Genomic DNA, 23,888 nt, shown 5'->3' on the forward strand with positions numbered 1-23,888 from the left:
ACGTCATGTTAATTAATTAGTTAATGAATAGGGCACACATGTCCCTAGCTTCGTAAACAATTCTGACCTCAACTTTGGTATTTTTACTCAGGATAATAAGGAATTAGGGTTTTGTTGAGTGATGGACAGAGTTAATCATTTATCTGGAGATTTGCTATTGAAGATACACCAATTTTTCCTACAATAGAAGTCCCCATCACAAGTGTTTTGTTGAAACTTGTCGTTCTCTTGTGGATGTTTGTGCCAAAACTGGATAATTGTCGTCGCTATTAATTATGATACCAAGAAATAAAAATGTTTTCCCACTTTATTAGCACATATGTTTTACCACACAACACACCCCATTTCTGGAAAGTTTTCACCTAAGTGATGGATTATCTTATATGCCAATAATGCGTTGTGCATTTAACTCAAGTCCTTAAACATGATTCTATAAACCTCAACACTCATGTATTAACCTTTTTTTTCTTGTCAAAATACATGGATTAAGTTTGAAATTCATTTGACGGAAACAATTGTTTGAACATAAAAACATAATTATGAAAATATATTACATCATTCAGATTCATCTTTCAAGTTATCATCACTACATTGATCATCACTTTCATCAAAATTGTCTTCATTTACTTCATCTATCATATCGTCGAGAAGATTTCCATATTGACAGTTATCTGGATCAAACTCGAATTTGTTGTATCTTCGTCCCAAATTGACATCAACAAGTCCAAATTTATTAAACCGAACACCTCTGTTGAGGAGGAGGTCAAACCATTCACATTTGAACATGACATATTTCAACTTCACTAACCCAGGGAATTACACTTCAATAATCTCTTGTAAGAGCCCATATAAATATGTTTAACATTTCACACATGTTCTCTAATTACTTATTGCTAAAAGTCTTACATACACCTACTATTTCAGCTTATCCGTACATTTGTTGTTAAAGAATTGTAACACTTCCCTCGTAAATTGGTTGTTATTTTACAACTGTTTTACGAGGAATCTTCTCTTACATCGTACAATTGTTGTAAAGTTACAAGTATTTTACGAGAAGATATTTTTCTCGTAAATTTACTTCTAAATTTACAACGATTTCCTTTTCCCTTGTAATACCATTGTAACCTCTTCTCAATTTACGATACCCCATATCCTTGAAAATATTCCTCGTTATAGACATGTTTTCTTCTAGTGCTTACTTTATAATTGTCTAGATTTTAATTTTTAATGTTTTACTTCATAGGCTGGACCTTACCAGATACAAAATCTAACATGAATTTGGTCAGAGCTTTTTGCCTATCCACTCGTGATGAATATACATGCAATAGCCTTGAGCAAGGCAGACACATACGTTGATTATTTCAGAGTACATCTTTGTAAGTCTTTCTGAACTTGTGGTTTACATTAATTACTGACCTACCTAGCTAGTGTTGTTATTTCATTTTTTTTGTTTGCAGGTTTACATCTGGGCCGCAAAATTGAACCACGACTGGTATGTTCGATTTGCAAGGACAACAATGTACCGTGAATATTGTTTAAGGTCTTGTTTGTAGCCTCCTTTTGGATTTCTTGAACTTCTGTAAACACCCATGTTATTGCTGAATAGTGTTTTTTTTTTCTTTCTTTTGAACTAATGCTAAAGATAGTTGACGTTTTGAAGAAGAGCATAATAAGAAAGAATATGTTTTTCTTTGATCTCCTTAATGGTGTTGAGATGATAAAAGGTAAAATGAAGAATAAAAAGTAAAAACATGCAGATGGAAACATAATCATCACATGCAGGTTCAGACGTGTAACCAAACCCAAGTTCTAATACGCTTCATGAAAGATTATAAAACCATTGGGAAAACCAAAATTTAGAAAACATTCAACCTCTCGTGTCTGATCATATTACAATAATAATGAAATTGTTTAAACCCTTAGCCAAAAATGTATTTTTTCGTTCTGGTGGATTGCCCTTCGATATCTTCAATAAAAGCTCGTCACTTTTCTACCTACGCTTATATCTGCATGAGAATTATTTTACCTTAAAATTCATGATTATATATGATTATGAATGAATTTGAGAATTGGCGAATGAAAGTGAGGATTACTTACCGGCCTTTGCTCTTGAAAGAGTTCTTAGACTTCCCGCGAGGTTTCGCTGAAGCCGCAGCTCCGCCTCTGCCTTGTTTTTTGTCGCTCATATCACTCTTGAACAGATCTTTCATCTCTTCATTTCGAGGCTGCGTTTTTGGTTTAGTCCGGTTTAGGTTTTGTTTCTTGTTCGGCGTTGGTCTATCCATCTTACCCGAATCAATTGCTCTCTGTTTTGCTTTTACCGCCTTTGCTCGTCTGTAACCAAGATCCACAAGTGTCAATCCTTTCTTCTCTGGTTCGTTCTTCTTCTTCTTGTCTTTCCCCTGAAACACAAACACGTTGATAATCAATACAATGTTTGATCCCTATCACAGAGACACTGTAAGATACTTACTCTTGATCTTCCTCGTTTTTCATCGTCTCCTTCTTCTTCCTCTTCGTCTTCTTCTTCGTTATCCTCTAGCATCTCTCTGGCAGCTTCAAGCTTTCTACGTTTTTTCCTTGGAAGATTCTTCTGTGCTTGCATGATCAAGTGAATTGTAAGTTCTCTAGGAAGAAGATAATGAGAATCCAAGAAAAAGATTATGCAACTGAAAAGTGAAGAGCTTCTTGATAAACGAACCTCGCGTTCGCGTTTTCTCTTCTCCTTCATCTTGAGATCCTCTGCTATATCAGCACTAATTAGTTCGTTTCCAGAAGGGTTTCCAGCAGAATCCTGTTCAGACAAAGTATCCAGAGTGATTCAGACAACAATTTCAGAAAGTTTCTGTTAAAGTTCTGATGAATGAGAGTGAATTAATTAAAAGGACACCTTTTCAGTTTTGGCCACGAGCTTCTTCTCCTTCTCTGTCATGAACCAAGTCCTTTTTGGGCGTGCGAATATTTCATCTCTGTGTTCAATCATGTTCTCCGCCTGCAGAAATAAAACCATAATCAGCTATGAGATATTAAGCCAGTGATACAACTTATCAAATTCAATAACCAGAGCTTCCTACCTTTGCAAATTCCATTTCAGCTTTCCTTAGAGCTCGCTCTTCCCTGAAAGCACCTCAAAACTTAAGTATGCAGATCAATGAACAACGTAATTATTTGATTGGTGTGAAATGGAACCTCTCTAGTCGAATAACAGCAGAGTATTGATCTTCCATTTCATCGATTATCTGAGACCACTTAACGATTGACTGCTCTGGGATGATTCTGCTTTTCAACTTTGAACCCACCTTCTTGGCCTTGTAATCGAAAAACAATTTCAATTAAATTGTCAAAACTAAAGCGCTAATCAAAACGGGCAATAGCAAGATCCATTTATATCTGAAGAATCGCTTACAATGACTTTCAAAAGGGATCGGTCATTGTCAGTCACAAAGGTTACAGCATAACCTTCTCTTCCAGCCCTAGCTGTTCTACCAACTCTGTGAACATAACTGCAAAATAAAAGGAAAAATTTATCCTCACATCAGTTAAGAATAAAGCTGAGAGCTTTCTAATTCAATCATATCATACAGAGAATATCTCGTAGTTACCTGTCTATTTCCCGAGGACAGGCATAATTTATAACAGTTTGGACACCAATAATATCAAGCCCCTAGAATGTTCAAACAAGAGTGTTCAAGAAGTGAAAAAAAAAAATAAGCAGAGCAACTGTGAGATCATTTGGAAAATAAGTTATCTGCTTCTTATACTTACTCGAGCAGCCACATCAGTAGCAATGAGAAAATCAACCTCTTGCTTCCTGAAAAGTTCCAGAGACTGCAAAACGATACCAATAAGCTCTTGCAAAGAGGGAAACAGAGTTATTCATGAACAAAAAGCTGATGGGTACAAGTTTCTTACATCAAGACGTTGTGCTTGAGTTAGGTTTCCATGGAGCTCAGCTGCTTTGAGGCCAGCTAGTCCGAACAAAATTTTCAGTCTATGTGCAGCCTGTTTTGTTCCACTGGCACAAGAAGAAAAAGAAAATCTGTAAGTGAAAATGCGCAAAAAAAAAAGCAAACTTTACAAGCACTGTGTGGAACTTGGATTAGAAAGGTATCACATTTCAAGTGAAGTCTAACCTAAAGATGATGACTTTTGATTTAAAAGTTCTTGTGCATAATGAAAGAAGAACAGCTTCCTGATTTGCCTCACGCGTCCTGCGTATTCTTACCACCCTACAGTTAAAAGCACGAGTTAGTTGCAAGTCATATGTTATTTATATTCAAGATCATAAGCTGATGAGTAGAAGCTGACATACTCTTCAGTAAGGCCTGGAGGCCTTCTAGCCGATGGATCAGCTGAGAGACGCAGCGGTTTGTTCAAGGAAAGTTTGACAAGCTCTTTAACTTCTTCAGTCATTGTGGCTGAGAAGAGCATTGTTTGCCTTCTCTTGGGACATAAGCGAACCTGTAAGTAGACATAGGCTCATATTTAAAATCAAACGACGAATACCTAACATAAACTCTTTAATCAAGTCTGCCGACTAGAAACTATCAAAGATAAGACAAATTCACAAGAGTTCAATATCATATGTTCATGAGAACTGAACATCAAACATAAAATGTAAAGAAATAGGATAGATACCAGCTCTTGTATTTCAGTGGCAAACCCAGTCTGTAGAAGACGATCTGCTTCATCGAGAATCAAAACCGCGAGATCATCCAAATCGACAGACATCGAATTACGCAAATGATCTATCATACGTCCAGGAGTAGCGACAACAATATCTGGCATAGACCTCAAAACAACCTCTTGCTCCTAACACAAGAAACATGAAGGATTAAGCAAGCTTTCTAGTTGATACTATTCCAATTTTTGAATTGTAAGAGACATTTATTAGAGAGGATTTAAGCTTGCTCTCAAACATCAAATAATGTAAAATGAGATCTATAAATCTCAAACATTTAAACACAAACGGTTACACAAGAAGTCTGACACCTAACAGATAGAATGCATACCCTCACAGAAAGCCCTCCTACAATCAATCCACATTTGATATCAGTAAACTGTGCAAGCTTCTGAATCATACTGTGAATCCTGAAACAGATTAAAAAAAAAAACAAATAAGCTTTTCGTCAACAGGAATCAAAAAGACCTTAAAGGTTTAGTCTTTTTGCGAGAGGCTACTTACTGGACAGCCAGCTCCCTGGTTGGAGTGAGAATAAGAACCCTAGTAGCAAAGACCCGCTTAGGACGAAACAGCAACCTCTCAAGAGTAGGTAAAGCGAACGCAGCAGTCTATCACAAGAAAGAAAACTAAAATCAGCATAATAAAAAAAACTCCACAGTTTTAACAAAACCTTCTAGTTATTATTACTGCTCTCACCTTCCCTGATCCAGTGATTGCACTGGCGCAAAGATCACGCCCTGTAAGTGCTAAAGGTATACACGCTGCCTGCATTTGCAACATTCCACCATTCAGAACAACCTCTCTAAATAGTAACTGAAACTAAAAACTCAGTACTGAACCTGAATCGGGGTAGGTTTCTTGTATCCAAGAGTTTCACAAGCTCGAAGCAACGGACGAGAGAGATTGAGCTCCATGAAAGAGTTGGCATGAAACGAAACTCCATCCACGGTAGAGAAGAACGGCTTGGCTGCAACATTGTCTGCTTTCGAATCAGCTGCCTCTTCGTCTTCCGAAAGATACTCCTCCTTCAAAGAGAGAATCAAATTCAAAGTTCAAATTTCTCAAGAAAACAAAATGATTCAATCAATTCAGTGTTTATACTTGTTTGTCAGGTTCAGCCTCGGAGACATCTTCTTCATCTTCCTCTTCTTCTTCTTCTTCTACTTCCTCAGCGGAGATAGGAAGAGGACGATGCTTGATAGCTTTTGAAATCTTCTCATCTATAGAGGTTGTGTGACGGCGGGCGTGTTCTTCCCCGACGGAGCTTGAATACGACGCGAAATCCCAAGGAGATTGAGCATCGGTGCTTCCTTTCTTTGTAGTTTTCTCATCTTCCTCTTCTTCATCGTCGTCTTCATCCTCAACTTCGCTATCTTCTTCGTCTTCTCCACCAGCTTCTGCTCGAGCTTTACGCTCTTCTGCTACATCTTCGTCGCTGCTCTCCTCTTCGTGGTTGAGGAAGTCGAGATCGTCGTCGCTAGCGGCGTCGTAGAAGAAGGCCCCGGACATTGCTAGGGTTTATGAGGTTTCACAACTTTGAGAGAGAGAGGCGATTAACGGATTATAAGCGATTACTAAATAGGTCTGGGGAAAAAACGAACCGAACCGAACCGAGTTAATTTATATAATTTTGAAAACCGATTTGGTTCGATTTAAAACCAACTTTGTTTCTTCCTTCCATTCTAAATTTCGAGTAATCAATCAATCTTCCGCATCTTGGGCTGGGTTGATAAAGTTAGATCTAATGGGCTTATTCTGTTATCTTCTTTCCTTTACCAACGATTTTTATTTCTAATGGGCTTATATAAAATTTAGCCTCTTGAGTTTTTTAGATTTGGTTCGGATATAATCACAAACCTGTTTGAATCCATATTAAATCCGGGTTTGATTCTAACTTAGGTTTTGAACTTTTGATGATCCAAATACTATTCGTGACTTGAAATACATAATTTAGTTTATAAACTTGGTTAGTTTAAATAATGTGCACTAACAAAATTTTTGTAGCATCTAGGTGATTTTTAAAGAAGAGAAAAACATAAATAAGTTTAAGATAGCTATTTAAAAATTAGAAATCATTTGAACCTCGAAATAAAGCAATAATGTTTAAATTTTAGAAACACTTATCATAAATAAATTTCAAAAGCAATTATCAAAACATAAAACATCAATATTTGACCAAATACAAAAATATACATTAGGAAGAGTATTTAAGTTAATTATTCATGTTATATCAATTAGTTATGGAGTTTTTTGGTGTTTTGGATACATATTCGAGATTGAGTTTTATATGTGTCTTTTTGGGTTTTCTGAAGTTTTTTTTATGTTTTTCTGGATATCTGTTTGGTTTACATGTTCTTGTAAAACCCAAAATATTGTGGAGTAAGATCCATTTTAGGTTTCTATTTCAGATTCAGTAGGGGTTATTGGTTGTTGTATTTTAATAGATTTGAAAATCCGAATTAAATCTAGTGTTATTGGTTCTATGATTTTCAAATCTGTATTAAAATCATGTGTTATTGGTTTATTGATTCATAAATTCTATATCAAATCAAGTGTTATTCAATCGTACGGATTTACTAATATATTTGATTTTATAATGGATTTGAATGGATTTGTTTGGATTTTTTTGTTAAAAATACAAAGACTCAAATCCGAAGGAAAACCTCCGGATTTGCATAGTTTACTTGGATTTATAAATACTATATGATTTCCAAATCAATCAAAATATATAAACCAATAACACCTCATTCTTTTTGAATTCGTTAGGATCGGTTCAAATTTCTGGGTTTTTTTTTTGTCAAAAGGCCCAAACCTTAATTGCTCTTAACTGTGGTCATGGGCACATAGTGGATATCTGAAAGTCGGTATATTCATGATTCACCATATTCCAATCAAATAATTGTTTTTGCGCCCATTTTGATCCGAAAAAAATTAGGATCGAAAATCCGGATAGTCATAATTTTTTATACATTGACGGATTTTTTGATTTAATACTTTATTTGTATTAAATAAATTAAAAGAAAATAAATATAACTGTAAAAATTAAATACATATGCCATCATACATCATAGTAAAGGTATATAAAATGATTAGACTAACAAACTAAGAAATCATAAAGCAAACACAAACAATTTAATATTAGCGAGCCTAATAAAAAACTCATGTTCTAAAATTAGGTTAATCACATAAATTAAATTAGGTCTGGAATATCCAAAAATATATATTTAAAACACACAATTAAAAATGGACAAAAATTGTACATATGAATATAATGACATATACATAATTACATTATACATCTATATACGTACACAAATCAAGATTGGATATTCTACTTTTTCTAAATAATATTTGTGATTTGTTTTGGGTTTTAAGATATCACATTTTAATGCGATTCAAAATTTTACGGATATTCAAATTTATTAGTGGAATCAAATCTAACGAATAATATTTTAGTATATTAAGAGGTTGATTGAAAAGAGTGGTAAGTACTTAATTTGGAATCTTTATAACCAAATCATGTTTTAGCTTTGAAAGTAAATCTACAGCACATAAATAGAAAGAAAATATATTAGTTCTGGAAAATATTTTTTTTTGCAACTTTTATTCATTGTTTTAAATATATTTGAAAATAATTCTTTAGCAAAAAAACTCACCGTCTTTTTTTTCCTATGTAAATTTCATTAGCAAACCAAGATGAACAAGAACAAATAGAGACATTAAGCATACAGAAACATAAATATCCCCCAAGTCTAAGTCCACATATGGAAAACAAGAAAAACAAAATGATTAAAATTACAGAACAAAGCACTTAGTTAGAGAAACATCATCTTTTAAACAAAACATAAGATTAGAATGTTGAAGTCCAATGGAGCAGAAGGCTTCGACACCGAAGCATCTCACTCAGCAGATGTCACAAAAGCATACCACCAACGAAGACAAGATGCTCTTTCTTAATCCGGCGAAGCTACAACACTAATCAACACAAACTCGAACATCTCTGAGAGAGAACAAATTAAAGACTCACCCTTAGGAAAATAGAGATATCTCAGAACTCGCAATTTCCAAACCTTCAACCGGCTAACGCAGAGGGACCCTCGCAAACACAGAGAGAAACCCACAAAGATGACTGCGAGAAGGATAAATGGAGAAGGTATCGACGACAAGAGAAGGAAAACAAAATAGCTTTTTGAAGAGCGTATCCATTCCAAAGTACTATTTTTCATAGGCAAGAGAAACGAAAACAACATATACCATCATTCCAAAGAGCAGCCAAAACTAATCTGACAACCATATCTAAAACCAGCAGAAGCAACGACCACCGACAACTACCGCTGCAACTAGGCACAAACCGACAATAAAAAGAAGATGATCTCTAACCCATCATCAATAAAGGAAAATGGAGACAACCCGAATGAACCAAAAACATAACTAGTCCACTTCGATGATGTCGTTGATGGGCCTCGTTACCCGAAGACGAAACAGTGCATAGCCGTTTAAAAAAAAGTAAATCACAAAGGGAGTTCAGCTCTGGTGCGAACGGAGCCACCATAGTTGATCAAAACTCAACTTGTTTGTTAGATCTGGTATTTTTAGAGGGAAAAGAGAGAGAGTGTAGGTAAAAAAAAAAAACTACAGCACCATTTCTTAAACAGTTGACTATTTGTTGTTATAAAAAGTACATTTGACTTTCCTTTGGCAGTGATTGTATGCCACCAATATTCTGACAAAAGAATTATATCCACGCTAATTAATTGCTAACTTAATTAATCATTGCGCTACGTAACGTGACCATATTAATTAAGCTAAATATCAGGAAGTTGATCAGTGGTCCTATCATGCAACTAAATAAAACCAGCTTGATATACTAAAAAAGGCCTAGTTGGTGTTGAAAACGGTACATAAGAGTAATTTTCAATTTGGTTTGGCCTGGTTATCGTATGATCATAACTTGCCGGTGGGTTTGCGACTGACCCGTGGGTTGATACTGAGTATCACGTGATCTCATTACAACTACCTTTAAATTCACAACTGAAATTTCCAGAATCTCATGTACATCTGTGCTTTCTTCTTCTTCAATCTATTTTTGTTATGTTTCCAAAAAGCCATGAATGAAAAAACATTACTATTTGACCAAAAACGAAAGAAAGAAACATTACTATTTTTTCTTTATTGTTTCTATAAAAGATAAAAGTCCTAATTCCATTTTAGAAGATTTTTTTTGTTTCAAATTAAATCACATTTTTATTTTCTAATGTAAAATTGGTCTATTTTGTATTTTTTTGTTGTTGTGCACCAATTGGTCTATTTTGTAAGTTATACAAATTTGCATTTTATAATTTATTTTGCTATTAGGTTAAACGTTATTTTTTGAAAATATAAAATAGATATTTTAAATTTTATGTAGAATGCTAAAAATCAAATATTAGAAAAGTTAATCTAATCATATACAGTAGATGTTGAGTTGTGGTTCAAACTTAACCAACAAGCCTTTTAAACCAAACTTAACTAGTAAGTGGAGTATAAACCGGTTTTAACATCAATATCACTTTCGGCGTGATTGTGTTGATTTGGTTATCGTGAGTAGTAGTTAACTAATTTAATTAATTCAGGTGATTAATAATTTTCTCAAGAATAAATACTTTGCTCGCTTTCTGAAAAGAAAACAAATACTTTGCTCGGACAAAAAGGCTACGCCTGCACGCACTGTCTCTTCACCATCTCTAAAAATCTCAAAACTTTACAGAGTGAGAGAGAGAGAGAGAGAGATCCTTACACATACTTTACTCGCTTTCCTCAAAACCCTAATCCTCCGATCTGCACAACCTCAGATCAAGAACATTCCCGATTCTTGGTGGGTTTCGGGGGAGGATGGCATTTCAGTAATAATGAAAGTGGTGGTGAGAAGTCATTTGAATCAATGGGGGTAGCTCAGCTCAAGAGCGGGGGGTTATGGAAGTGGAGATCTTTCTCGGGGCAGCCCAAGAGGACCGTAATGTGGAAATGGGTTTGCGGTGTCATGCTTTTCTCCTTGGGTGTCATCTCTCTCTTCACCGGCCACGTTGTCTCCCACCTCGAGTGGGCTCAGCAGCTAAGCAAACGGAGCTTACTGGTATACCCTTTCTTTACTTTCATCACTCACTCTTCTCTTTCTGATTATTGAGATTGGATGTCTTCAGGATATTAGCCGTAAGGAACCTATTGATGTCTGGAAGTCGAAGTATTCAAAGTTCTTCTATGGATGCAGTGAGAGAGGAAAGAGCTTCCCGCGTAAGTGTTAGATCTTTTTCAAATTGATTTTGGATTCTAGTTGGAGAAAGTCTGTGACTTTATTGATCTACTAGCAAATTTGGCTCTGCCCTTTTTGAGTTTGGTTTTAAAAAAGGCACAACTTGCTAATTTGTTTTCTCATCATGCAGCTGCTGTTCAGGAGCATAAGTCTAATGGGTATTTGCTGATTGCAGCCAGTGGAGGTCTCAACCAGCAAAGAACAGGAGTAAGTGACGTTATTTCTCAAAGATTAAATGTGTTAGGATATGCCCAATAGAAGAGTATACATGTTTGTATTGCTCATTATCTTTTCGAAACTGAATGTTTTCTTTATGATCAGATAACAGATGCAGTGGTTGTTGCACGGATTCTTAATGCTACTTTAGTTGTACCTGAGTTGGATCACCACTCTTATTGGAAAGATGACAGGTAAAAAACTCTAAGCAAGTTTTGCCAAATGGAGATGTTCAGTTAACCTATTAGGCATCATCTGAGTTTGTTTTTTTGTTTTCTGTGTAGTGACTTTAATGACATTTTTGACTTTAACTGGTTCATCTCTTCCCTCACAAAAGATGTGACCATAGTAAAGAGAGTTCCTGACAGAGTCATGCGGTCCATGGAGAAACCTCCTTACACCATGCGTGTGCCTCGGAAGTCTACTCCTGAGTATTATCTCGACCAAGTATTGCCAATTCTCTCGAGAAGACATGTAAGACTCCGCTTCACCCTAAGAATCTATTTGTTTATGCAGTCACCAAAAGTTCTATGGTTTTGTGGAGCTTATTCATGTTTCTTGCAGGTTTTACAATTGACAAAGTTTGACTACAGACTAGCAAATGATCTAGACGAAGACATGCAAAAGTTGCGGTGCAGGGTCAACTATAACGCTTTAAGATTCACAAAGCGCATACAATCAGTTGGAATGAAAGTGGTCAAGAGGATGAGAAAGATGGCCAAACGTTTTATAGCTGTCCACTTGAGGTTCTCCCATTTTAGATTTTTCTTCTTAATGGTCTTTCCTTCATGTGATGACTTCATTCATACATTCGTTTATTGCAGGTTTGAGCCTGACATGCTAGCCTTCTCTGGTTGTGACTTTGGGGGCGGTGAAAAAGAGCGAGCTGAGCTGGCAGAGATAAGAAAACGATGGGACACTTTGCCTGTGAGTTCACCAGTCTCTTCTGCATAACTTTCTTACAATCCCAAATCCTTTTCTTATGTAAACATCTCACTAAGCAAATCAATGCAGGATCTGGACCCTCTAGAGGAAAGGAAGCGTGGGAAATGCCCACTTACCCCTCATGAAGTGGGCTTAATGCTGCGTGCTCTTGGTTTTGCTAATAACACATACATATATGTTGCTTCTGGAGAGATATATGGCGGTGAAAAGACACTGAGACCACTCAGAGAGCTGTTTCCAAACTTTTACACAAAGGAAATGCTTGCCAATGATGAGCTCAAGCCTATGCTTCCCTTCTCTTCACGCCTTGCTGCCATTGACTACATAGTCAGCGACGAAAGTGATGTCTTTATTACTAATAATAATGGAAATATGGCCAAGATTCTTGCAGGCCGAAGGTAACAGTCCTTCCTACTTGTTCCCCCATTAGAGCTCTTGCGTTAACACATACTCTCTCGTTCCATTAAGATAGATGTTTTAGAAAAAAATTGTTTCACAAAGATAGAATTTTTTTGTGTGTTTTGTAAACTTCAAGAAAAATAATTAACTAAAAGTTATTGACAATAATATGTGTTTTTTCAATGTGTGAAAGCACTAAAAAAATCTATTTTGTGTTGGAGGGAGGGAGTATATTATTAATCATCAGACATGAGAATAACCACTTTTGAGTATGTGATCGCAGGAGGTACATGGGGCATAAGAGGACTATAAGGCCAAATGCAAAGAAGCTTAGTGCATTGTTCATGGACCGGGAAAAGATGGAGTGGCAAACATTCGCCAAGAAAGTGAAATCTTGTCAGCGAGGGTTCATGGGTGACCCTGATGAGTTCAAACCAGGACGCGGTGAGTTCCACGAGTACCCGCAAGCTTGCATTTGTCAGAGACCTTTCTCTTACGATAAAACCTCAACGGATGATGAAGAAGAAGACATACCAGAAGAGGTCCACAACAACACCAGCTCTGGACATGGTCATTTGTCTTCAGCAGACAGTGAGCGCGACGAAGTCTTTCCAGACTAGTAGATTGGTTCGTTGGATTTTACTGTAGCATACTACCATTAGAATCTACAAGGTTTTAACTACAAGTGTTATTTTGTTTCAGCTGTGTAAGGAGAGTTGATCAACAACACATTTAGAGGAGAGAGGTATATAGGAGCTTCCCATGTAGCTACTTGTTGCTTCAAAGTGTTTATAGATACTCTATCGAATAGGCATACATAACCCACCTCTCTCTTGTTTCTTTACTGGTTTTGAACCATCTAAACTATCTCTTGTCTTGTATTTTGTCTTATATTATTACTTCAAATCTAGTTTTTTTTTGTCTTCAACCGTTTGTTTTTTTTTTGTATTTCCTAGATTTCCTGAAGTGTAAAATCAAGTTTTCCTCTCTGATCCCTAACATTTTCTGTTTGTATTTTTTTCTTTGGAATCAAAGAAACATGTTGGTTTTGTCAATTCAAGTTTGATTATTTTATTTTGGTCCTATCTCAAGAGTCTTTGGAAGCACTGTGACATGGTTTGTTTTCAAGCTTATTTAAACTCAAATGAGACGCATACTAAACGAGAAACTACTTGATAAAATAATAATCTCACAACAAATCACCTCCCAATAGTTATTCCCCAAGCCATTCCTACCACTGAATCAACAGAGTGTACAGAGAATGAGGCATGGTCAAACAAAAAAATGAAGTTTGAAATTATAGCTCAGGAGAAAATACAGCACGGATGAGACAAGTGAACAAGGTAGTTGGGACAGAGAAGAAAGCAGAATGGTCACTCTCCTCCAGTGTATACAACTGAGACGGTGGCCACTTCTCCACCATACGGTCTTGGAGTATAGGGTCACATAGGTTATCCTTAGCAGTCTTGATGTAAACTCGAGGAACTTTGTCTGCTTCAGGGTTTGGAGGCAGCTTATCAATACCTCGCAAAGCCCTTACCGGAGACGGTCGCAACAGCTTAGACGCCAAAATTACATCCTACCAACAATGCAACAACAACCATATATATATATATATATATATATCTGATCACCGCATTATAATTACTGAAACATGATTAGAGAATTAAGTAAGAGAGTAACCTCAAGAGGACTTTGGCTATCATCGCCTTCACCATATGTAAACTCCCATATGTCTTCCTCTTCTCCCACAGACATCTTTAAAATATTCACAATAGTTTAATACATAGATTTAAAATATGTCATTATCAAAACCAGTGTTATAAAATTAGGTTAATATGTAAACTAACTTTTCAAGACGGCCCCTGGACACTGATTACCACTTAACAGGTTTTTAGACATTGATCAAAAGATTCAAAACCAATTAGTGCAAATGTTTTTTAAATGATTATGGGCTCGTCCTACATAAACCATGTTAAATAAACTGATAAGTCAAGAAAAGAGTCACTCACTATTGAATGAGGAGGAGATGTGGTTCCGGGTTGAACCATGTCAGCAACGAGGTAAACGGCCATGGAGATTTTGTCTGAGAACTTGCAGAGAGCTGCGGTGACACTTGCTCCGCCGATGCTATGTCCCACGAGTATGATCTTGTGGTGATGAGGGATATCGGAGAGGAGAGAGAAGAGAGGACGGTTATAATGGTCGAACTCGAATACGGTGTTAGCGTCGGTGAGGTTGATGCCGGCACTGGTGAGGTCGACGGTGGTGGCTTTGAATCCGGCGGACAGAAGAAGAGTGGTGAGTCTATACCAACACCAAGCACCGTGGCAGGCTCCATGAACGAGTACAAAGTGAATTATTGGCTCATCACCCCCGTCTCCTCCCATCGCAGTCACTCACACACTTACTCTAGAGAGTAGATGTTTGAAGTTAAGTTTAGTCCACTTAATTTTAACACCAAAAGTGAACGTGGTTTGGTTCACATGTTGGGGATAACGATTACCTGTTTCTCCGACCCGTGGGACCAAACTTACCGTCTCTCTTATAAAAATTGTCGTCAAAGAAAAAAGACTGTTAGAATATGTTTCGATAGTGAACTTGAAAAAGACTAATTAAAAAAAAAATCTAATAATACATGAATACTGAAACAAAAAATTCCTCTATTTCGAATTAATAGATGTTTTATGTTCTCAAATATTTTTTTTTTTGTCACGAAGTTCTCAAATATATTAAAATAAAAGATTAATTAAAAATTCATCATTTATTTTTAAAATATATTTTTACTAATTTTAAATTCATAGTGATTCAATAACATAATTTTAATTAATAGAATATATAAATAATAAATATTTTTTTTGACATAAAAAAAAATCTTGTAAAGACATTTATGAGGCAGTATTATATTATGGGATCCAAAACTATTAGGCTCATTAATTAGGTTTCGGCTCACTAAGAAATTGTAGTAAGGATATATTGGGCCGTAAAGTAAAGGCCCATTATAAGTAGTTCATTATCTGATTCCCGATTTCAAATCTCCTTTTCCGTTGATTTTCGACTTGAATGGTGATAGAAGTAGAGCCTCGGAGTATATTCCGGTACTTGATCGGAGCGGCGGTTATGATGATCGGCGTCGTGTTACCGGTTGGTTACATGATGTTCCGCAACAAGCGCGTCCCCTCCTCGTCTTCCTACTCTAAATAGACGTAGGTCTGTCTGCCCTTTTTTTCTTTTCTTTAACGCTTGTTTAGGGTATTATTATGTAGAGGAAGGTTTGCTTGCTAGTCAAGTAACTCTGAGAGTTTAATCATCCTCAACGATTGTTACTAACAGTCTTGGCTTTTACTTTTCAGGAACAAAGCTTTGATACAGAGAAAGCGGATTTGACTAGGATGATGATGACATATTGATATCTACGATTTTGTAAAAGTCATAAACCTAAGAAAATGTTGATTTTCTGGTTATATTCGAGATCTGTTATGTAACACAACCTCTTGTCTTTGGTGGAAAGATGATATTTGATATTGAGATTCGTTCATTTTAATGTACTTTCTTGTTTTGTAATTTGATTCTTCTGTTTTTCTGCGGTGTTAAAACTAGAATTATATTCAAAGCTTTAAAATAGTAGATATAGTGTTTCAATAGAGGTAGGAATATAGGTCAAATTAAAAAATCTGTTAACTAGAACATGTCAAAGATTTGGAGTAAGAATTGCACCTTGTTTGGTAGGATGAGAATGCTAAGAGAGTAGTGTTTGTGATTGTAGGAACAACGAGTTTTCGATGCTCTTGTCAACTCAGTGAGCAGACAAAATGTCAAAACTCAAAAGACACCAAGTGTTTTGTATTAAGAGTAACTCTGGACAATGTAACACAGATTCATATTTTTCATAAATAGCAAAACCTTGTTTGATAAACATTAATTTGTTGTTTTTGTTACAACTAGAAGAAAAATACAGTATTGATCTAAAACTGAGTTTTTCTACTAATTTACATACTTGTTAAAAATTATATGGAGTTAGTAATCGCTGATATATTTCGATTGCCCATATATATATATTCATAATATAAGATCAAGTTGCGAATTGGGTTGATAAACAAGAACTTTCACGATTGAACCTAAAACTGAAGGTATTAACGCAAGCAAATATAAAGGTATTCGTTTAAAACCATAATCCGAAGGCAATTGTATAGTCTCCAAAATTTGCAAAAAACACAAAGTCATCATCAAGCAAGAGATAAAACAGTAACACAACATGTAACCTAGACGAAGATAGAAGTAACAATGATCGCAAAAGAGCAATCAACGGTAACGGCGAAGGGAGAGAGAGTTGTTCTTCTTCCAGGTTGCTCTGCGAGACGGGCGGTTCTTGTGGTTGTTGTGACCTTTTCCGCGCAATCCTCTGTTCTTCTTTCCCTCAGACGTAAGTCCTCTGAGCTCACGGTGTTTGTGCACCGGGTTGCAGATCCAGTTGATCCTCGGGTCGTTACGCACTGCGTTGTGCGCCGGGTCAACCAAGATGATCTCGTAGTACTTGTAGGTCGAATCCTCGTTGAGCCAGTAGGAGTTGACGACTCTGAGGCCGCCCAGTTTCCTTCCAGCACGCTCCTCAGCAACGGAACGCTTGCTCCTCTGGAACTTGAGTTGGGTGACTCCCTGGTTTGTGGGCTTACCATACACAATTCCCTTTGGCACTGGCCTCTTGCGTCCACCACGTCTCACTCGGACACGGTACACCACAAACCCCTGTCATTCATTAAAATCCCAACACGATTAGTAACAGAGTTTAAGGTACCAATCAGAACAAGAGCTAGATTTTCAGACAAGTGTAAATCCAGCGAGTGAGTAAGAATAAATGTTTGTTTAAAAAACACAATAAACATCAATATCTCTCCACTAACAAGGCAACTTCACAGGAATATCAAAAACATGTTGTAATTATCTACACTCCTTTTACCAATAAAAGTCATGTTTTATAGAAAAACAAAACATATTTTGGAAGCAGAACTAAAAATCACCTGTTTGGCTTTGTAACCCAAACGACGAGCCTTGTCGGGACGAGTAGGCCTGACGAGACGGACGATCGAAGGCTGCTGTCTGTACTCCCAGCACCTAACCCTCTGCACGAACCTCATGACGTCGGACTGCTTCTTCCTCCATAGCTCAGACACATACTTGTAAGCACCTAGCGTTCACCAAAATCCATCTAAATTATTAAACTAGCTCGTAATAACAGATCCATAACACAACACATCATTTGAAACGCTAAATCGATCTAAAGGGAAAGATGAGAAGAAGGATTTACCCATTTTCGAAGTTTTCGCAGAGCCGCACAACAAAGAGTTTCTCCCTGGCTTTAAAGAAAAGGACTAGGGTTTTAAAGAAACTGGGCTTACTGATTAATGATATAAAAGCCCATTATGTATGGGCTTGAAAGTTTGGATTAAACCATATAAAAGCAAGAAGTATACTAGCATGGTTGATTTGATGGTTCGGTTCCCTCGTGATAGATATTTATTTACGTTTACATGTTAGCTAAATGACACTGATTAGAATAATCTGTGTCTTGGTGTTCCATCTTTTTTTTCTTGGAATATTTATTCGGCGTTCTTTCTCTTGTTTCCTTGGATCCATTTTCCAATGCACTTTTGATTTTGGGAGATCTTGGTGTTGCAAAATGCAAACTATAGTTTTTTGCCAGCATTTTTTTCAAGACTCTATTCTGCTGAGTTTCGGTTCCCAGTGTTTTTATATTGTTTTGGGATTATTATGGCAACAACTACGGAGAGAATAGCTATTATGAACAACTAGATCCTTGTCCGCGCTATGCGCGGATTCTATATTATAAAAAATTTAGCTTTTAAATTATTTTGAATATTTAAAATTATTTTGAATTAATTTAGAGAAAAAAAGCTTGGAATGTTTAAAACAATAATGCAGGTGATTATAGATGAAATATTTCATTATAACTTTTAAAGGGAAATTTTCATATTTACCACCTGGTACATTATGCATGTTTACCTTCAATAAAAAAATATTTTTAAAAAAGAAATTTTCCACGTTTACTACATTATTGGTATCACTATTCATGTTTACTTTCACTAAATAGACATTTTCAAAAATACCATCTTCATTAAGAATCAAAAGACCTTGCTTTGTATATATAATAAATAATTATTTAACTAAATAAAAAATTATGTTTTTGAATTATACTTTTTCAAATTTGAACTTTATAATAAATTTTTTTTGAATTTGTTTTTTAATTATCTTTTGGAAACTACTTTTTAATTTTCTAAATAATTATTCGTTTATATATTTATTCGAATCCTAAATTCCATATTCCGAAAACCTAGTATTAGGAATGTGGTATTTTTGGTATTTCCCTTTTTAAAACATTGTTATATTGATAGATTTTGTATTTCAAAATTTTATTTATTTGTTTAATAATTTGATGTTTTTATTGTTTTATTTTCAATATTTTCTCCATGTATCTTCTTTTCTCTTTCACTTTTATCAGGTTAATTATATTGACAACTATTATTTTATTTTGATATATTCAATTTCCGTATGTTTGACATAATCTTTGATTCATTTAAAAATATTTCATGTTATTTCTTCAAAAATTTAGCATAGATATCAACTAATTTTAGATGGTATTTTCCTTTTCTAATTTATTTTTACATTGATTTTTTCTTTTTGATAAATATGATTATTTTTAAGTTGTGCATTCCTTAAGACATGTTTAAAAAAAAACTATTAGCTAAACATTTTCATGTTTCTTTTTCAAAGAGCTTCCATATCAAGTTAAATTTCTTATTGATGTTTTTTATTTGTTATTTTTTCTAATTTAGTTTGGGAATATGATTATCATGTAATCTACAGTAAAATAAAACTTGTTAACATTGTTTTGTTGTTTTGTTGGACTCTTTTGAAGTTAGTTTCGATAAGTTAGTATATATATATATATCTATTATTTTTTTAGATATTTTTTTTAGCAAAAATTTTTTTTTTAAATATTTTTCTTTTGATTTCTTTGGTAGCTTATTTTGAGAAATTGTTTAAAATATCATTAATTAGATACTACATTTAAAGATGATTTTGTCAATGAATCATATAGTGAGAATGGGACTTGAACATGTCTTTGCTTGAGTGGTTGCATAGAAGTTGGTGAGACTGTATAAGAAGTTTGGTTTCAGGCACGTGAGTAACAGTTGCCTTTCAAGGCGTGGACAATGTTTGGGATGGAAACTACATTAGTTGTTAATGTGTTTATTATTTAGAGAAGGGATGAAAGGGAGAAGTTGCATACATGTTTGTTGTTGCTAATATTATTAGAGCAAGATGAGTAAACCACTTTTGTTTGATTCTGCACTTTCCATAAACAGATGACTCCCAAATCCAGTTTTTCATTGCATTAGTCTGATTTGACACCACTGAAAAAAATTGTTTGCCTCTTGATCTCACCTAAAAAGAATCCATAAAACCTTACTTGAGTGGTCATCTCCTTTGGCATCTTCGTACCAGTGTGGATACTGTAAGCATATAATAAAATATCAAAACAACTATAACAGATACATATCATTAGCAACATGAGACAAACTACTTTAAACACTTTAAAATTAACCTGCGATTTATAATTCACAATGCATGTTATCGTAAGAGCCAGCTAATTGTTCTTAAAGGTAAAATAAAATGCAACTTTATTTCAGAATAAAATATGTTGTTATAGTGTTTTTGATTATCAAAAGTTATGTCATAAGAGATCTTACTATATGGGGCTTGTGGTCGAAGAAAATCATGCAAGTAACTACCACCCATTTGCTTGACATTCGTGCTTCTTGTCTGTAGGGCATCGTCAATCTCGTAATAATCAACGAAAGCTGTCGTGTGTTTCCAGAGAAACCTAAATCCTCGATTTCTAAATTTACTAAACTATACCTTCAGGTCATCATTTGAGACACTCAGGCTTGTTCTGCCCACTCAGAAACTCTTGCAAGGTTTTGCCTGCAAAAACAAAAGGTCCATCAGAAAGTGTCACGATAATATCATTACCAAGAATAGAGTCATGATAACATATGAAGCATCTCAAGGAATTTAAACACATACCAAAAATAATTTCAAGAACATTTTCACTAATTCATATCAATTGCAATTAAGGGGAACAAATTTATTGGTTTGAGAATATGAGGCTGTACCTTATCGTCAAGGAAGAGCAGCTCAATGCCAATGAGCGTCCCAAATTTCACTGGAAACTGCCGATGGAACCATGAAGGTTGATTTTGAAGCCATAAAATCTGGAATCTTTTTTGCTGGCCTATGGAGTAGTGCAAGATCGATAACCCGAGGAATATATATATATATATTGCTGGGGAAATCGAAGGGGCATCTGACATTGGAATGTTTAATTATTAAATAAGGTTTTCAGGAATCTAAGTGGTCATTACGGAGCTGCTGAACGGTTGTCTTTAAGGTTTTTGGATTGTCTTTAGGAGCTATACTGGAAACGTTAGAGAAATGAATAGATACAGATTTAATGGGGTTAGATGATGACATGTAAATCTTGATGATGTGGCACTTTTATTGGATATAAATATTTTGGTTGATGTGGCATAGTCTATGAGTCTCAAATTTAGTACCTTTTATATAGTAGGATTATTAGTACTAGATCGTTTTTCCGCGCTACGCGCGGATAATATACTTTTAATTTTTTTTTCATATTTTTTTCACATGTAAATTATTATCTTAATTTTAGTTTAAGTTTTTTTATTTAATCAATTGCAACTTACTATTTTTACTTTTATGGTAAATATTTTGTATAAATGAGGAAATTTAGTTTTAAAATTTTATTTATCGTTTTAAAATTTTATTTATATTAATCTCAAATAAGTTTCAATGATATGAAATGAAAAAGAGTAACCTGACGGTCATTAGGCGCTAGTTGGATCCTCTCGAGGCTCAGAACAAACAAATTTGTTCAATAATGCACCTGCATTTATTATTATTGTTTTACGTAAATTTTATAAAATTGATGATTGATAACTGTTTTAGAACTGAAACTGTTTAAAATTTATCTATGCATTATTAAATAGTAAAAATATTAAATTATAAAATAATATTAATATTAATTAGAAGTGACGTAAAAATACTATTATTAGTGACCAATAATTTAATTATAAAAAAATTATTGATCCGTACTTTGATATTTCTTAGAAATATTATTTATTCACCAACCAATAAAAGTCTGCAAGCTCATATTCAGTAGTTGAAAAAAAAGAAACAAAATAATAGAATTTGCCAAATTATATCATATATTTTTTTAAGTAAAAATAAATAAAAAATAGTACAAACCTTTTCTAACATTGTTAACGCCGTCATCAAAACAATAAACCTTAAATCCTAAACATTAAACCCTAAAAACTAAACCTTAAATTTTTAGGTAAATCCTAAACTTTTGGGTAAACTCTAAATCCTTGGGTAAATCCTAAATCCTTGGGTAAACTCTAAACCCTTAGGTAAATCCTAAACTATAGGGTAAATCCTAAACCCTAGGGTTTAGGGCTAAGTTTTAGAGTTTTGCTGACGGCGTTTAGAATTTAGTGTTTAGGATTTATTGTTTAGTTTTTACGATTTAGTATTTATGATTTACCCAAAGGTTTAGGGTTTAATGGTTAGATTTTAGGGTTTAGTGTAATTTTACTGACAGCGTTAATAATGTTTTAAAAAAACTCATTTTTTGCAGCTTGTACTATTTTTTTAAAAAAAAATTTTACTTTTTATTTTATTTTAAAAACAAAATATGACTTAGCAAATTTTTGTTATTTTGCTTTTTCTAAAAAAAAAAATATGATATGACAGGCTCTAGGGTAAACAAAAAAAAAACTCTTCTTAGAGTGTATAAATGTTGTTTTTGTAAATTTGTTCTAATAGAATTTTGATAACATTATAGTAAATAAGTCTTATGTGGCTTTGGACTTCTGTAAATTGAAATACAATTATATATGGATAAACTTTTTTCTAATTAATTACAACGCATAATAGTGTATGAACCAAAATTTCTTTTGAAAATATAAATTTAAATATATGGAAGGAAAAAACATTAGAAGCTGCAATCAGACAAGAACATCCTTTTTTAGAATTTTTGGAGAAACAAATGTATGTTATGATTTCTGAGAGAATTTTAATTTTAGCTTTTACCCCAAATTTGATATCATTATTTAAATTTATCTTTAAGATATAACTATTTTCATAAATGCTTTAAATTTCTGAAAAAAATAAAACTGACATTATAAATCATTTAAAAATGTATAAAATCATTTATAAAATATTTTTAAAGGTTCATAAATTCAAACCCAATCCATAAATAATGTAACCTTTATATTTATAGACTTACTTTTAATTTTTAAAATATTAACTGAGATACTAAGGCAGCATAAAACAAAAACTGATAATATATTTTTGTCAGCCGTGACCATGACTGGAGCAACATCAGGACCACGACTATTTCTCTCTGTATCTTCAATAGTGCTCTGGAATCGTTTATCCTCAAAGATGACGTTATTGTCATCAGAAACATAGCTTGTGTGTGAACGCGATGAAGCCAAGCTTGACTGTTTCTTGAGCTGAACAGCTATCGTTGACATCATCTTTAATTGGCTGCTGCTTTGCTCTGCCTATTTTAGCAAAGGAATCATTCTGCCTCATCTCCAATGAGTTATCTCGAGAATGACCTTTCTTCCATGAAGCATGTTATGATTGTTCATCAACATTTTTCTTAGAAAGCTCTGCCCTGGTAGTAGATTGATCTTCTTCTTCCCTGCAACTGCTTCTTGGCATTTCTTCTTTAACAAAACCTCCGCTTTGCACATTTGATCTACTATGTCTATGTGAAGGTTCATTTCTTATATTATCATAAGAGGATGAGTTCGGCGACTCTGTGAAACTCTGCATCGTCATCCTCATCCTTTCTTTGCTTGAAAGCTCAGCAGCTGCACGTGCAGCAAAACTTAACTCGCTCTTTCAGCAGACTTCTATATATTATAATTTTGTAATCATTAATTTGTATTTGTTTATAAAAAAAATTTAAACCATGGATCATAAAATTTGAATGTTAGATTTTTTACAGTTTTAATAATTTATATTCGTTTTTAAAAATTTAAAATATAACATATACAGAAAATTTATTTTTTATTATATGGTTAATGTGGTTGTTTAATTTATTTTAATAGTTCAAAATTAAACAAATAAGATAGACGATAAAGTATTTTTTATCAAATCTTTATTATTCAAAATCATTAATTGTCATATATACTTTAGCCACATTAGGCAATTTCATAAGTTCTAGTTAAGGAAATAATA

The 23,888-nt window shown here is 34.3% G+C and overlaps 4 protein-coding genes and 1 long non-coding RNA gene across 5 annotated transcripts; 2 read left to right on the forward strand and 3 right to left on the reverse strand.

Moving 5' to 3' along the window:
* Positions 1-1,758: 1,758 nt before the first annotated feature.
* LOC103847697 (DEAD-box ATP-dependent RNA helicase 28) lies at positions 1,759-6,239 on the reverse strand. The gene is made up of 19 exons (XM_009124780.3): positions 5,786-6,239; positions 5,524-5,709; positions 5,381-5,449; positions 5,186-5,292; positions 5,013-5,091; positions 4,639-4,812; positions 4,313-4,461; positions 4,134-4,229; positions 3,913-4,015; positions 3,766-3,828; positions 3,603-3,664; positions 3,407-3,503; positions 3,190-3,308; positions 3,075-3,117; positions 2,891-2,992; positions 2,702-2,794; positions 2,474-2,593; positions 2,098-2,402; positions 1,759-2,006 (listed from the first exon to the last, which is right to left on the reverse strand). The coding sequence occupies exons 1-19, from the start codon at positions 6,191-6,193 to the stop codon at positions 1,991-1,993; spliced, it is 2,391 nt and encodes a 796-aa protein (XP_009123028.1). The 5' UTR covers positions 6,194-6,239; the 3' UTR covers positions 1,759-1,990.
* Positions 6,240-10,331: 4,092 nt separating this feature from the next.
* LOC103847700 (O-fucosyltransferase 29) lies at positions 10,332-13,461 on the forward strand. The gene is made up of 10 exons (XM_009124781.3): positions 10,332-10,796; positions 10,864-10,954; positions 11,104-11,180; positions 11,295-11,383; positions 11,474-11,663; positions 11,754-11,935; positions 12,014-12,116; positions 12,204-12,532; positions 12,817-13,160; positions 13,236-13,461. The coding sequence occupies exons 1-9, from the start codon at positions 10,605-10,607 to the stop codon at positions 13,151-13,153; spliced, it is 1,590 nt and encodes a 529-aa protein (XP_009123029.2). The 5' UTR covers positions 10,332-10,604; the 3' UTR covers positions 13,154-13,160; positions 13,236-13,461.
* Positions 13,462-13,690: 229 nt separating this feature from the next.
* On the reverse strand, positions 13,691-15,011 carry LOC103847701 (pheophorbidase). Its single transcript, XM_009124782.3, has 3 exons — positions 14,546-15,011; positions 14,217-14,291; positions 13,691-14,112 (listed from the first exon to the last, which is right to left on the reverse strand). The coding sequence occupies exons 1-3, from the start codon at positions 14,921-14,923 to the stop codon at positions 13,831-13,833; spliced, it is 735 nt and encodes a 244-aa protein (XP_009123030.1). The 5' UTR covers positions 14,924-15,011; the 3' UTR covers positions 13,691-13,830.
* Positions 15,012-16,680: 1,669 nt separating this feature from the next.
* LOC103847702 (60S ribosomal protein L15-1) lies at positions 16,681-18,035 on the reverse strand. The gene is made up of 3 exons (XM_009124783.2): positions 17,839-18,035; positions 17,552-17,718; positions 16,681-17,279 (listed from the first exon to the last, which is right to left on the reverse strand). The coding sequence occupies exons 1-3, from the start codon at positions 17,840-17,842 to the stop codon at positions 16,836-16,838; spliced, it is 615 nt and encodes a 204-aa protein (XP_009123031.1). The 5' UTR covers positions 17,843-18,035; the 3' UTR covers positions 16,681-16,835.
* Positions 18,036-18,292: 257 nt separating this feature from the next.
* LOC117127338 lies at positions 18,293-23,725 on the forward strand. Its single transcript, XR_004450288.1, has 2 exons — positions 18,293-22,898; positions 22,950-23,725. It is a non-coding gene; the product is annotated as an uncharacterized LOC117127338 (long non-coding RNA).
* The last annotated feature ends 163 nt before the right edge of the window (positions 23,726-23,888 follow it).

The sequence above is a fragment of the Brassica rapa genome, chromosome A08, assembly GCF_000309985.2.
Source record: "Brassica rapa cultivar Chiifu-401-42 chromosome A08, CAAS_Brap_v3.01, whole genome shotgun sequence".
Lineage (NCBI taxonomy): Eukaryota > Viridiplantae > Streptophyta > Magnoliopsida > Brassicales > Brassicaceae > Brassica > Brassica rapa.

Coding starts and splice junctions, on each gene's coding strand:
- LOC103847702 (XM_009124783.2), bottom strand. Junction 17,280..17,551: donor TGGGTTACAAAGCCAAACAG/GTGATTTTTAGT, acceptor AATGAATGACAG/GGGTTTGTGGTGTACCGTGT.
- LOC103847700 (XM_009124781.3), top strand. CDS start 10,605: ATGGGGGTAGCTCAGCTCAAGAGCGGGGGGTTATGGAAGTGGAGATCT. Junction 11,664..11,753: donor CAATTCTCTCGAGAAGACAT/GTAAGACTCCGC, acceptor TGTTTCTTGCAG/GTTTTACAATTGACAAAGTT. Junction 12,533..12,816: donor AAGATTCTTGCAGGCCGAAG/GTAACAGTCCTT, acceptor ATGTGATCGCAG/GAGGTACATGGGGCATAAGA.
- LOC103847697 (XM_009124780.3), bottom strand. CDS start 6,193: ATGTCCGGGGCCTTCTTCTACGACGCCGCTAGCGACGACGATCTCGAC. Junction 3,665..3,765: donor CTACTGATGTGGCTGCTCGA/GTAAGTATAAGA, acceptor TGAACATTCTAG/GGGCTTGATATTATTGGTGT. Junction 2,993..3,074: donor CTGAAATGGAATTTGCAAAG/GTAGGAAGCTCT, acceptor TTATTTCTGCAG/GCGGAGAACATGATTGAACA.
- LOC103847701 (XM_009124782.3), bottom strand. CDS start 14,923: ATGGGAGGAGACGGGGGTGATGAGCCAATAATTCACTTTGTACTCGTT. Junction 14,292..14,545: donor CATCTCCTCCTCATTCAATA/GTGAGTGACTCT, acceptor AATATTTTAAAG/ATGTCTGTGGGAGAAGAGGA. Junction 14,113..14,216: donor ATAGCCAAAGTCCTCTTGAG/GTTACTCTCTTA, acceptor CATTGTTGGTAG/GATGTAATTTTGGCGTCTAA.